The 13,543-nt window shown below is 38.3% G+C and overlaps 1 protein-coding gene across 4 annotated transcripts; it reads right to left on the minus strand.

The window, feature by feature from the left end:
- Positions 1–4,200: 4,200 nt before the first annotated feature.
- Positions 4,201–12,341, minus strand: LOC121991793. Of its 4 annotated transcripts, XR_006114733.1 has the most exons (5): positions 12,003–12,341; positions 10,725–11,189; positions 5,204–5,269; positions 4,435–4,524; positions 4,333–4,347 (listed from the first exon to the last, which is right to left on the minus strand). XR_006114733.1 is itself a non-coding variant. In XM_042545831.1 (2 exons), the coding sequence occupies exon 2, from the start codon at positions 11,168–11,170 to the stop codon at positions 10,730–10,732; it is 441 nt and encodes a 146-aa protein (XP_042401765.1). In that variant the 5' UTR covers positions 11,171–11,189; positions 12,003–12,339; the 3' UTR covers positions 10,581–10,729. The 4 variants fall into 4 exon arrangements, 1 of the variants encoding a protein (XP_042401765.1); XR_006114732.1 differs by having other exon boundaries at positions 4,201–4,524; positions 12,003–12,339; XR_006114731.1 differs by lacking the exons at positions 4,333–4,347; positions 4,435–4,524 and having other exon boundaries at positions 5,073–5,269; positions 12,003–12,339.
- Between the last annotated feature and the right edge of the window lie 1,202 nt (positions 12,342–13,543).

Here is a 13,543-nt window from a genome sequence, read left to right on the forward strand (position 1 = left end):
GTCGCGATGAACTAGTTTTCAGTTTTAGTTCCTCAACATCAAAGTTTGAGTTTAGTGTTATTATTCTGTTGTTACTCCTTTCTCATCTAAATTCTGGTGTGTTTTTGAGACGGTACTACAAATTAAAAGCAGCCAAACTATTCTGTAGATGAAGTGCATAGATAGAGATATCGAGACAGAGCTAGTCGCCCACACATACATGACACAGAGCAGTGTCTTTCTTTTTTATTTAGTAGATACATATGCAGCAATAGTTAAGACGAAGACGATGAGATATCGATCGAGGCTGCAGCTACTTGCAGCTCGGAATGGACACTCCGCAGGAGGCGGCCACCTGCCGGCCTCGGCTGATGTAGGGAGCCAGGTTGGGGTCCCTCAGGTATTGGCAGAAGCAGGAGCTCTGGGACCTGACCACTGCACAGCATTGGCTTGACGGCTTACTCCCGCTTGAGAATGCGCCGGCACAGGGAGACAACTGCGACACGTTACAAGTCGCTGATTCCACCGCTGTCAGAGCTCCGACTAGCAGGAGCAGCACGGTCACCGAGCATAAGAACACACACGCGGGCTTGATCATCATCTTGATCGAAGCAGGTGGGTGGTGAAGTGAATGGGAGAGACCCCCACTCTTTATAGAGCGATCGTTGAATCTATTAAGACTTTCTTTGCTTGACATTTGATCAACTTTGATCTGTCGAGACTTCGAATTACCTAGCATCTGGTCAATCTTGATTTGTCAAGACTTTCTCATTGCCTAGCATCCCATCAATCTAACCTGCTGAGACTTCATCTTTACCTAGAATCTGGTCAATCTTGATTTGTCGAGACTTTATGCGTCATGTCAATTCCCTATTGGACTTTTGACTATCTAAGTGTCCGATCAATTGTGACTGATCACTTGGACTTGTTTCTTGTCAACTACCTGTTCGACTTCCAATCACTAAATATTCGATGAACCGTGACTCACTTAGACTTTTCGTCCCATGCTAACTTCATGCTAGACTTTCGACCGTCAAGTATCTAGTGAACCATTATCGATTTAGACTTTTCAAATCTTGTTAAGTATCTGGTTAACCTTGATCTACTTAAGATTTATAGATATTATGACTTTTTACTAGAGCGGTTCTTTGTCATTGTACATGTGATTGATACAATTGTTGCAATACTTAAAAAAGAAATATCTGATTCTCTTGGTCGTTATGACTTGCATATCCACACCATGCATGGATAAGGATATGACGGTACGAGCAATATGAGTAGCTTTTCGAATAAATTACAAGCTTTTTTCTTGAAAGATTGTTCGCATGCATATTATGTACATTGTTATGTTCATCAACTTCAACTATCATTAATTGTAGTTGCTGAAAAAGATGTATCCATTTGGTTATTTTTTCCAAAATTGAGTTACATTTGTAATATCAGTAATGCATCTCCTAAATATCATGTTGAGTTACATTATGCTCAAAGAATTGAAATTGTGCATATAGTAGCTATTAGTGAACATGATACAGATAAAGGATGCAATTAAATTGAAAATTTACTACAACTTGAAAAGATTTATTGGAGTTCTAATTTTGACTTAATTTGTTGCATGATTGATATGTATAGTTCTATGATTACCGTACTAGAAAATATGGTGGATGATGGGTCTTCTAACCATATCCGTGGTGAATAGCGATGAAGTCTTTTGATTTCATATTCATATTACACTTGATGCAAAAGATAATGGGGATAATGAATCTGCTTTGTCGAGCAGTGCTGCAAGAGAAATCGTTAAATATTTTTAATGCAATGGACTATGTTTCAACTATTAAAACTTTGATTCATATTTTGAGAAAAGAATGATTTGTTCTTCTACTTAGTTATGTGAAAGAAGTTTGTGTCAAGTATGACATTGATTTATCTAACATGAAAACTCATTATAAATATGCCACTAGCTATTATTATCAACAAAATGACTCAATCTCAATTAAACACCACTATTGATTTGATATATTTACTATTGCAATAGATTTTTAAGTTGAAGAGCTTAATAGTAGATTCAAGGATAAAACAGTCGAACTTCTTAAGCTTAGTTATGCTTTGGAACCTAAAACAAACTTTAGACTTCTTAATGTTGATCATATCTATTGACTTATTGAGAAATTATATCCTCTTGATTTCAATGCACAAGATTTGCATCACTTGAGAATGTAATTTAATAATTATAAGCTTGATGTTGCTAGTCATACAGGTTTCTAAATCTATCGACTATTTTTAAATTATGTCAAAGATTAATTGAAACAAATAAATCAAGAACCTATAATTTAATTGACAAGTATTTTTTTCTCACTTGTTATAATTTAAACATTATAACTATATCATATACTTATATATATAATCTAATATATTTATTTAATTGGTAAATTGATTCATCTTGTTTTAACTTTTTCTGTTGCTACAACAACAACAGAATGAATATTTTCAATTACGAAATTTATTAAAACAGATCTTCATAACAATATGAAAAAAAAAAGTTTTTAATAGATTTTATAGGTCATCTACCTGAATAAGAATTGGTTGAAAAATTAATAACAATATAATAATTAATAAGTTTGATTTTAAAAATAATCCAATAGCACAATTTCAATAGTATTTTTCTCCATCCTTTTGAATGCATTGAATATTAAATATTTTTATTCTATATTTTTAAAAATTTAATATTAATGTACTTATTTATTTATTTATATTTTTAAATTAATTAATTTATTATATAAATTATAGTCGACGGTCATTCCTTCATAATTTTGAATCCTAGTTACTCCCTCCTGATCTTGATAATATGATACGAGATTCTTAGATGATGTGATTGTGCCGTCAAGACTCGCTATGAGTTGATCGTCTCAATTCTCATGCATCATACTGTAGGAATACATTGTAGAACTCAGTGATATGTTTTAACAAGAAATTGAACCGTAAAACTTTAATCAAGTCAACATAATCCAAATGGTTCGTTTAGACTCATAAACAACTTACAACACAACATGAAATTGACGTATAGCAAACTTTAGAAGCAAATCTTGACTTCTCTCATTTATGTGCCGTGGCCTTTTACCCTTCACTTAGAAAGATTTTTCGCATAATCTTAATGATTTGTGGTGCATGTTTCCTTTTCATAATACTCTTAATTGCTTTGTAGATCTGCCAAACTTGAAAGATACATCAAACGTGGCCACAAACTATTGAACTGATATAAGTATACATGTAGATATACAAAAGGCAAATTTATAGCAAACTTATTGTCTTTTTTTGTTGTTGTTTTTTTAATGGAGCAAGGGGATCAATCATCAAACCACACGCCGACTAAAGCATTGACCCAGTCAACTCTACAAAACACAGTCAAAGAAGTTAAACTTAGAGAGGCAAATAGACAAATCACTTTCTACTAAGGGACTAAGTTTGAATCTATCTTCTAATTGGGTCCCATCATGGAAAAAGAGTTGATTAAGGAACATAACGATGAAGACTTTGCACATCGGTTGGCCTGTCAACAAGTTACCGTATGATACAGACGGATAGCTACTTTTGTCAGATTAGTCAGAGACAAAATTCCATTTAATGATGACAATGACGTTGGTCGCGATGAACTAGTTTTCAGTTTTAGTTCCTCAACATCAAAGTTTGAGTTTAGTGTTATTATTCTGTTGTTACTCCTTTCTCATCTAAATTCTGGTGTGTTTTTGAGACGGTACTACAAATTAAAAGCAGCCAAACTATTCTGTAGATGAAGTGCGTAGATAGAGATATCGAGACAGAGCTAGTCGCCCACACATACATGACACAGAGCAGTGTCTTTCTTTTTTATTTAGTAGATACATATGCAGCAATAGTTAAGACGAAGACGATGAGATATCGATCGAGGCTGCAGCTACTTGCAGCTCGGAATGGACACTCCGCAGGAGGCGGCCACCTGCCGGCCTCGGCTGATGAAGGGAGCCAGGTTGGGGTCCTTCTCGTATTGGCAGAAGCAGGAGCTCTGGGACCTGAGCTCTGCACAGCATTGGCTTGACGGCTTACTCCCGCTTGAGATTGCGTTGGAACAGGGAGACAGCTCCGACACGTTACACGTCGCTGATTCCACCGCCGTCGGAGCTCCGACCAGCAGGAGCAGCACGGTCACGGAGCATAAGAACACACACGCGGGCTTGATCATCATCTTGATCGAAGCAGGTGGGTGGTGAAGTGAATGGGAGAGACCCCGGCTCTTTATAGAGCGATCGATGAATCTGGTAGATTAAATGAATCATTCTGTTCCATACACTGCTTTGGTCGATAAAAACAAATCCTGATCTCGCGATGTTAATGCGGCTTAAACAAGATGGCCCGCAATCAATGGCATTGAATAGACAGACACCTTCCCAACTAAATGATTAATTAATTTATTTATTTACTTACCTCTGATCGCTTTCCAGGCAATTCATTGCGAGACATGGCAGCGAATTAGGTAGAGCACCGTGAAATCTTTAGATTTCTTGGTTTCTTAGGCTAAAATTTAAAAACCGAGATGTGAGGTTTGAAGTGTAAAGTTTAAGAACAATAGTAAAATCTTAAACTTGCTTTTTATCTCAAAATTGATGCCAGAAAAAGCTTATTTAAAATTCTAATTATTGAAGATGTTTCAAAAAACTTTCATCTTGATGTGTATATTGGAATCATTAAAAAAAAAAACTCATTTAGAGCTCTAACAATTAGAAATGTCTTGTCAACAATTCAAACCCACGATTCTAAATCTTTTATCATGTTTCTGATAATTGTGGCGGTAGAAACAGCTAGTGCCCATTGTTAGTTTCCTGTCATTTAAGAAAGGTATGTCTGACCTTCATCTTGGTGGGTGCAAAGACTAGGATGCATGAAACGGGTGGGGAGACTGCATTTAATATTCGAAGTAACTTGGATCTAGTGAAGAGGCCAGGTGTGTTGGGATTGAAGTTATTTTGATCTTAAACATGGGTCAAAACTAAGATCAAACTTTAAATCTTAATAGTAATCATCCATGTCTAACAAATCATCCTTGTGATTCATGGACTCAGAGAGGCATAGAAGATTAATTAAAAGAGGAGGAAGAACTATGAATGTCTCAGAGAACTATTCAAAACTAAGATGACATAGAACCCATAGCATTATTGCTGATAACAACAAAAAGAAAAACAGCATTTTAGTTTACCCGAGCTTGCTTGTGTAACCTGTAGCTCCTAGCTCGCCATCAATTTGTTCCATCCACTTGTCTTGCCTGACATAAAAATCAAGTCATTTTAATTCCAAAATGACAATAAATCTCATTTGTTACATGAACATCAATGTAACTATCCCAGTGGTAGTCTAACATCACATCTTAGACCAGAATAAAAAACTAGAAAAAAAAAATTCAGAAATCGAACATTTCAGGAGCAAAATTAATTTTGCCAGCAATAAACCAGAGCACCAAACTCTAGAGATACATTCCTTAGCATCCTTTGCAGTATGATATACGACCATTTTTGTTGCTCATCAATTTATAACTCATTTGCACAACTTGAAGGGATATCGTGATCAAGTAGGTAGTTTGCTAGATCTTCCTAACAACTTTATCCTGAGATGATCTCAAATGGGGCACACATATATACAAAGATACATCATAAACCTCTTGAATGAATCCTCAAACACAGCTTGAAGACTACACGACAATAATAATTAAGTCTTTTCCCACTAGATGGGGTTAGCTGTATGGATCTTTCTATGTCATTAGTCTCTATCCCTTACTATATCATCATCTATATTTAAATAAATCTTCTCTTGTTTTATTGTTGTTAACCAAATCTTTTTTGGTCTCCTCTTTCTCATTTGATGTGCATATTTATCATAATTTCACATCATTTAACTAGAGCATTTATTGATCATCTAAGTCCATGTTTGTACCATCTTAAACATGTCTTTCGGAATTTTCCCTCAATAAATGAAACTTTGATTCTCTAATTTTCTCATTTCTTATCATGTCCATTCTCGTATCCTGTCCATCATCATATATTCACATATTTACTTTAATATCCTCATCTCTGTAACTCTATCTTCTGCTTATATGCTCGAGTCATAGCCCAACATTTAACTTCATATGTAAAATACCAGAAATATGCGAATATTAATAAGGGAATTTTCCAGAATTTTTGAATATTTTTCGGAAATTTTCCGGAGCTCGTACAGACGAGTTAACGGGGATAAAAACGGGGTCCGGAAAAGCCTGGTTAGGCTACCCTGTTTTAGTGAGGAAAAGTTGATTTATTTATTTTTCTCTTTTTCCTTTTTCTGTTCTTCTTCCCTCACCCGACGCCGTGCCTATTTCTCCCGCGACGCCGTCTCTTGCCCTAACCGCTCCCAATCGGCGCCGCAAAACCCCTCTCCTCTTCCCCTTTTTGCTTCCGCGACGATGAAGCCCTCTCTGCCGCCCCTCTCGCGCGCCGACAAGCCAAGGAAAAGCCCTATCGCCGACCGCCATGCCCTAGCCGGGCCAACATGTGAGAGCCGGCAGCCGGTCTCCTCTCCTTTCCCGAGTACCAGCCATCAGCCCAGGGAAGCCCTCTACCCTAGCTGTCTCCACCACCACCCGACTCCCTCTCGCCACTGGCTATTGCCGCCGTTGATCGGCCGGCACAGCCTAGAACCGCCCGCACCTCCTGGCGCAGACGAGCCCTTGCCGATCTCCCAGACTCTAGCCTCTGCCTATCTCACGGTAGATCGTCGATTGTCACCGCTCTACTGTCTCCTCTGCCCGAGCACCACAGTTGACGATCCTCTGCTTTCCCTCTTCCCTAGCACCGGCAGCCGATCTCACCCGTTCCCTAGATGAGATTTTGGAGGGCTGTGAGGAGCGTTTCCAGCAGCAAGGTTCACCAGTGGTGAATCAATGAGGGAGCATCTAAGATTTGGGTGAGTTTGTTTGGATATGGTTGCTTGATTTCTAGGTTTTGATATCTATGAGACTAAGCTGTTGCTGAGGTGTGATATCCGATCATGGTTCAAAAATTCAGGTGAGTTTGTTTCTGTGATCTCTCTTTGAATTCTTATTGAGGGTGATATGTTCCTTACATATTTCCATTTGGGTTATTAGTTTACTTCTATATTAATTCAATTGGAGTATGTGATAGAATGATGAGATTTGATTTAGTGATTAATTTGAGGAAGTTAAGGAATTGTTCGATGGATTAAGGATGGATTAATTATCTAATTTGATTTGGATTGTTAGGTGGAATTAAACGAGAATACCTAACCGAATTAGGATTGAGTTTTTAGTTTAGCTAGTTGTTGCTTATAAGATTAGCTAAACTGTACATTAAATGATTTACAGGACTTTAACGCGAGACGAGCATCTCGACGTCGGATTTGGATCGGATTGGACCCTTCTATTGGAGGCGGGTACCTCTTGACTTATCTTTTATGATATCGTCATTTGGATATGCATAGTACTTTATAGCTGCAAGCAATGAACATGCTTGTCTTTGGTATGTCACTGTTTGATATCCATAGCATGTTAGGTTTGTCGCTTGTTATGTATCCGTGCTTATATCTCGTGATTTGTTACCATGAGTATCTTATTGCCATGAGTACTTTATTACCATGAGTACCTTAGTTCCTAGAGTAAGTGACATACCATGCTCTACTGAGGTTAGGACTAGGTTCTGGATTTTATTTCTAGCAGGTGTATCTAGATTATCTGATACCTAGGTTTTTATACCATACCTGGCTTGTGTACCTCTATTTGTATATCATATATGATTCGTGTACCTAGACTCTGATTCTTTGATCTATGTATATTGTTGGTACATATGTTATGGAAGGAGGATATGTTTAGGATCTAGGTTGTTATACCATAGAGGATCTGTATAACCTAGATTCGTGGATTTGACTCACTGATACTGTGGTACCCATATTATACATATATGGATATGGTTATGCTGATCAGTTTATGACTATGCTTAGTGTCATGCATCATGATTGCATGCGATTGTCGACTCCACTATAGTTGAGCACATCGTCGATCTGCACACACCACCACTCGTGGATTAGTGGTATATCGAGACAGTGTGTGGCGGTTACATTGTTTAACCGTTGGTGCGAGGACTCGGTGTGCCGTGACAGTTCCTCTGTTTGGCTCGTGGGCATTTAGTGTAGCGTAGTAGCCGGCAGGTGGACTCTGTTTAGCTCCGTTGGTCGGCTCGTGGGTAGTGGACGCAGCGAGATACCCCGCCATCGTGTCCGGGAGTTGAGAGCGTTGAGCTCCCCATTTATGATTTGGGGTCACGGGGCAGGAGTACTCCGACATCCACTCGGTCACTCATCGGAGTAGTGATGGCAGAGTGCACGGTGACCCACTCGGTCTCACCGTTTGTGTGTGAGATGACTGGTGACCAAGACGCATCATTAGCATCATACGATTGATGCATTTATATTCTTATGATTGTGTTTCTTGCGTTTGGTTTTGGTTGGATCATACTTGACCTGCATAGGATTATTGACACTTCGGTTTGTGACCCTTTTGCTGGATAGGAGTTCTGGTAGTCTGACTTCCTCGATTACCTTCGGTTTCGTATTCCTATATATATGATTAGGAAGTTGTATTCCATGTTTGTTTTTGTTAGATATATCTTACTACTCGTGTCCATTGGTATTTTGAGTTGTTGAACTCACCCCGTTGACACTATCTTTTCGGTGCAGGTTATTTATGGTGTCGCTTGGGCATCCTGTCTGCTGGTCCCCACGTCATCAGAAGACTTATCGGTTTCACGTATGTTTTGTTTGTTTTATGTATCAGTTTGTTTAGCTCTGTACTCTGGTTTTATTTTTGGAGTGTTGATGTTGTTATGTGGTATTTTGTATTTGTTATTGGTTGTGTAAGCCTAGCCGGCTAGCAGTTTTGTGTTTTGGTTTTGGTACAGCCGAGTGGGCTGCTTTATTTTTAACTGCGTGGTTGTGTCAGCCAGAGGTTGAATTTGATATTAACTGCGTGGTGTTTGTTTCCTTTTATTGTTATTATTCCAGCCGCATGTGGCTGAGGTATATAGTGCTTGTAGAAAAGTTTCAGATTGTCCGCCGTACAGGAGAGATGCTGCCGAAATTTCTTCGGACAGAGACTCCTCCGGGGCGTGACATCATATAACATAGCAGATTTAACTATTGTTTTGTAAAACTTCCCTTTAAGTTTTGAAGGTACTTTATGATCACATAGAACACTCGATGTTTTCCTCTATTTCAACATCCTGCTTATATTTTATGTAATACATCTTTCTCAATCGGTCCCTCTATCCTTAAATATCTTCGTTTCAAATAACTCGTCATCTCCTATCTAAACAATTATTTCATTCTATCTAATATTGCTAAACTTAAATTTCATATATTTTATCTTTACTCTACTAAGTCTAAAATCTTTCACTTCGAGTATTTCTCCCCAAGATTTGACTTTAGCATTTACTCTTTCACATGTCTCATCTAACAAAACAATATCATCTACAAGCAACATGCATCATGGTACCATATTTTGGATGTGTCTAGTGAATCATCCATGATTAATGTAAACAGATAGAGACTTCATGTGTTTAGGGACTTCATCCAAGACATGGTACATATTAAACTAGGGTTACATATTGAACAGATGAAGATTTTAGACAGATTAACCCTATTTTTATGAGAAATATTTCACTCTTGTCGTTACATCCTCGTACATCTCCTTAATTAGTTCAATATATGTACGTTAATACCTCTCTTTTCTAAAATTCTACATAAAATTTCTCATAAACATAGCTTGAAGCATATGAGATAAAATTATTGACATTAAAGAAAATTGAAAGCTAACATCAAAATTAACACTACAACAAAAATAATAACAATAATAAATAAATAGGAATTGAAAGATGATTGACTGTTATTACTGAGACCTTCATGTGTACTTAAACTATGATAGTTGATTATAAGCTATGACTCAGAAGACGGTTTCTAAACATTAATTTGCCTTTAGTGAAAGGTTAACCCATTAAGAATTGTTATCACTCTGATGCTGAAATTGTTGACTAGTGCAAAAGAGAAATGGAGATTACTATGATTAAGATAAACTATGAACAATGTATTTGAGAAGGGCAGTTGGCGTAAACTAACGAATGTTGATGTTTCAATCCTTACATGTACTGCTCCAACTGTTGAGGATACAAAGGCATAAAACTTGAGTATACAAAAAATACTACATGAAGGACATCCAGAATAGTTGGCACTTATGGCTCATTGAGTCATTGTTGCTCAAAAACCTATGTTAGAGGAATTTATATAAAGCAATATAATTATTTTATCCTTACACTAATACACACATTGGGCCAGAAACATTTTTATGAGCAAATAATTTGTGGACAATCAACTGGCTTAAACATTATTACAGATAGCCAACTAAAAGGAGGGAGAAGATCAATGAGATGGAGATAACAATCAAGTGGTTTAATCAGTCTCTTATCATATAAAAGTTGATAAAATGCAGAATTCGAGAAGATGACATGTTTCCACATGGCCACATACTGTAGACACAGAAATAAAATGCACAAACTTGCAGCTAGAAAATTTAGCTCCTTACAAAGTTTGCTGCTTAAAGTTTAAGGCGTCCAATTTTGAGAGCACTTTAGAGAAAGTAAGGAAATAAACTCCCACATAATGTGGAAGCCTCATGTAGGAAATACCAAATTTAAGCAGAGGATTGCTTCTCCACTTTGGGGGCGCCTTCAATTTTCTTTTTGGATTCATTAATATACTTCCAACCACGCTTGTTTACGCCACTCATCTTGACAGGAGTATCTGAAACTGGTAAACCGGCCTTGTGCCTAATTCCCCACACTTTTCCATGACGTCCATCCTTATACAAGTTGATCTTGGTTATCTTGTACGAGAGGTCCCTCCACTTGCTCTTGGCCATTTGATATCCAATTCCCCAGTTGGGTAGGAATTGGGCAACATCAAAAAGATTCTTCTTTTTATTCTTCTTCGGCTTCAGTTTCTCATCCTCCTGTGTGCCCATTGAGGGAGTTGCAGAAACATCACTGAAGGATCTAACAACATCGAGTGAACGGAAAAATAAACTCATTGCATTGCGCATTGAGGGTCGATGGTTCACCAGAGCCACCGCCATTGCAGTTGCTGCTCTCTTGCTGCACGCAAAAAAATGATCAATGCCTAAAGTAAACATGGTTCAAAGCCCTACTAACATGGCAGCCAATTGAGTTGGGCTAAAGCCAACAAGCATTAATAATTTGGTGACAATAAAAAGCAAAACTATTATACAAACAAATGAAAGGTACAAACAAGCCAAATATAAACTAACTCAATGGCAAAGTCATAAATCACCAAAAGCACATGCCATAATAAATACAAATAAAAAATTCCTCAAGAATCACAAGCAAGAATAAATAAATATCACAAACTTCAGCCTCACAAGATGCTAAGTGTTTTCAAAGCAAATCACAAATGTAAGTCATACCATGAGTTGAAAATTCTTAATACATGACCCAGATCAATTATCGTAAGAATCACAATTGCTAATAATAATATGTATTCAATCGGATGACTAACAAAAAAACAACACAAAAAACAAAAAACAGTATACCTTGCAATTGCTAAGAAAATTAAATAAATTGAATGGATTTCAAATACAAAAATAAATTCTAAAAATAACATGCATTCAAAAGTTGGACAATGCTTGAATACACATCTAAGTAGAAAGAAAAACTCTTGTCTAGAAGCTTCTCAAACCCAGCAACAGAAATAGCTAAAGGCCTTAACCGGCTATTGCACACACCAACGAAGCTTAGAGATACTACAAAAACGAATTAACAAACCTAAAAGACGACTAAAGGATGGAGGCGTGCCTGTATGTGTATATGTAATTCTTCTACACGTAAACAAGGAAATGAGGAATCTAATTTTGGGGAAAAAAAAATCATAAAACATGAACGGCCGTAGACCTGCTGTATAGTGGGTTACTGATGACCAACGGAGGAGGAAGACGTCTGCCTGTGGACGATTGCACGACCGACGAAGTGCAGGACCAGCGGCGCGGGTGAGGTGAGGACGAGGACGTGAGGTGGAGGGGGACGTTCCGGCTAGGTGACTATCCGGCGGCGTGGCCGTGGTGTGGTGAGGTGAGGTGAGGCGGAGGGGGAGATTAATTGGTGTCGGACGCCGGTGGCTTCCGTGCGGCGGCGGTGCTCGCCTGCTCGGTCGGGGAACGGAGAACGGATGTGAGCTGGTAAGTGGCGTTGGGTCGGCGGCTAGGGCAAGGTAAGCGTAAGAAGGTTAAGTGAATTTACAATAATATCGATGAAATGTTAAAAAAAAGGATTTTTTTTCTTCGAAATGAAAAATTACCTCTTTTATCAATTACACCATTAAACTTTGGTAATTGCCAAATCACATTTTTATAGTTTTAAGAGAAAATTTTTCTTTTACACATCCGAGTTGAATCATGTCTCAAGGTTGAGCTAGTAATCTTGAGAAGCCTCCACGAGGATGGTGGTTGGGAAATTTCTATCCTTGCCTAGAAGGTGCAAGGCTTGGAGTCATCCTAGGAGTTGGAGGTTGAGGTTCTTGGTGTTAGAATAGTTGACATCAATAATTAAATCTAAATTTTGATGAATAATAAATAAATTAAAGTTAGATATGTTATGATCTAATCTTTCTACCAAGTGTATAAGACTTTACTGGTCTAACATTAGGTTGAAATCGATTTAGAGGATATGATAGTTGGTATAGAAGTCTAGATAGGTCAAGAAATAATCCGGTATCAGGCGAGAAGTCCAGCTGGGTTCGCAGGACCTAACAGCTAGTAAAAATTCAGTTGAGTCTGCGCACTTGACAATTAGAGGGAAGATCTAGTGGACTAAGGTAGAGTTAAGTGATTTTGTAAGGTAAGTAAAGAAGTCACCGGAGAAGAGTGTTCTAGTGAGTACAAGTCTCAATTTGAGACTTTTAGCGCAAATCCAATTTAGGTCCATTTTAGAAATATAAATTGAGACCATAAATAGTTCCTAGTCTTGGAAGAATAAGAACTAATTAATACTGCTGATCCTGTCCGAACGCTGAATCAACGGACGCTGGGCACGTGGCGCTCTCCGCGTTGCTGACGCAGATCCCCGACCGGTCACACGGAGCTCCGGCGAACCTGCAAAGAAGTCAGGCCGAGAAGGGGTTCCCGGCGATGACTCTCCGACGCTCAAGTCAGACAAGTGGACCACCAAGAAGTGTCTGCGAATATCGTAGAATGCGTACCTCCGATGAAATGTGAGACCCTTTATATAGAGCTAGGAAGGAGCTTACGCACACATACCGAGGCGAATACGTGTCCTCAGCCCATACCTCGATATGGGCTTGTCAGAAAAGCTTGCCTGACACCATACTGCTACAGTCCGAGCACGTCTCTGATGGGACAGTGGAACCCTCTGTCATAAGATCCTGTGTATGGCTCGCTCGTTGGCCATACCCGCTGTCAGAGGATGTTTCCTTGTCC

Source organism: Zingiber officinale, chromosome 6B, assembly GCF_018446385.1.
Source record: "Zingiber officinale cultivar Zhangliang chromosome 6B, Zo_v1.1, whole genome shotgun sequence".
Lineage (NCBI taxonomy): Eukaryota > Viridiplantae > Streptophyta > Magnoliopsida > Zingiberales > Zingiberaceae > Zingiber > Zingiber officinale.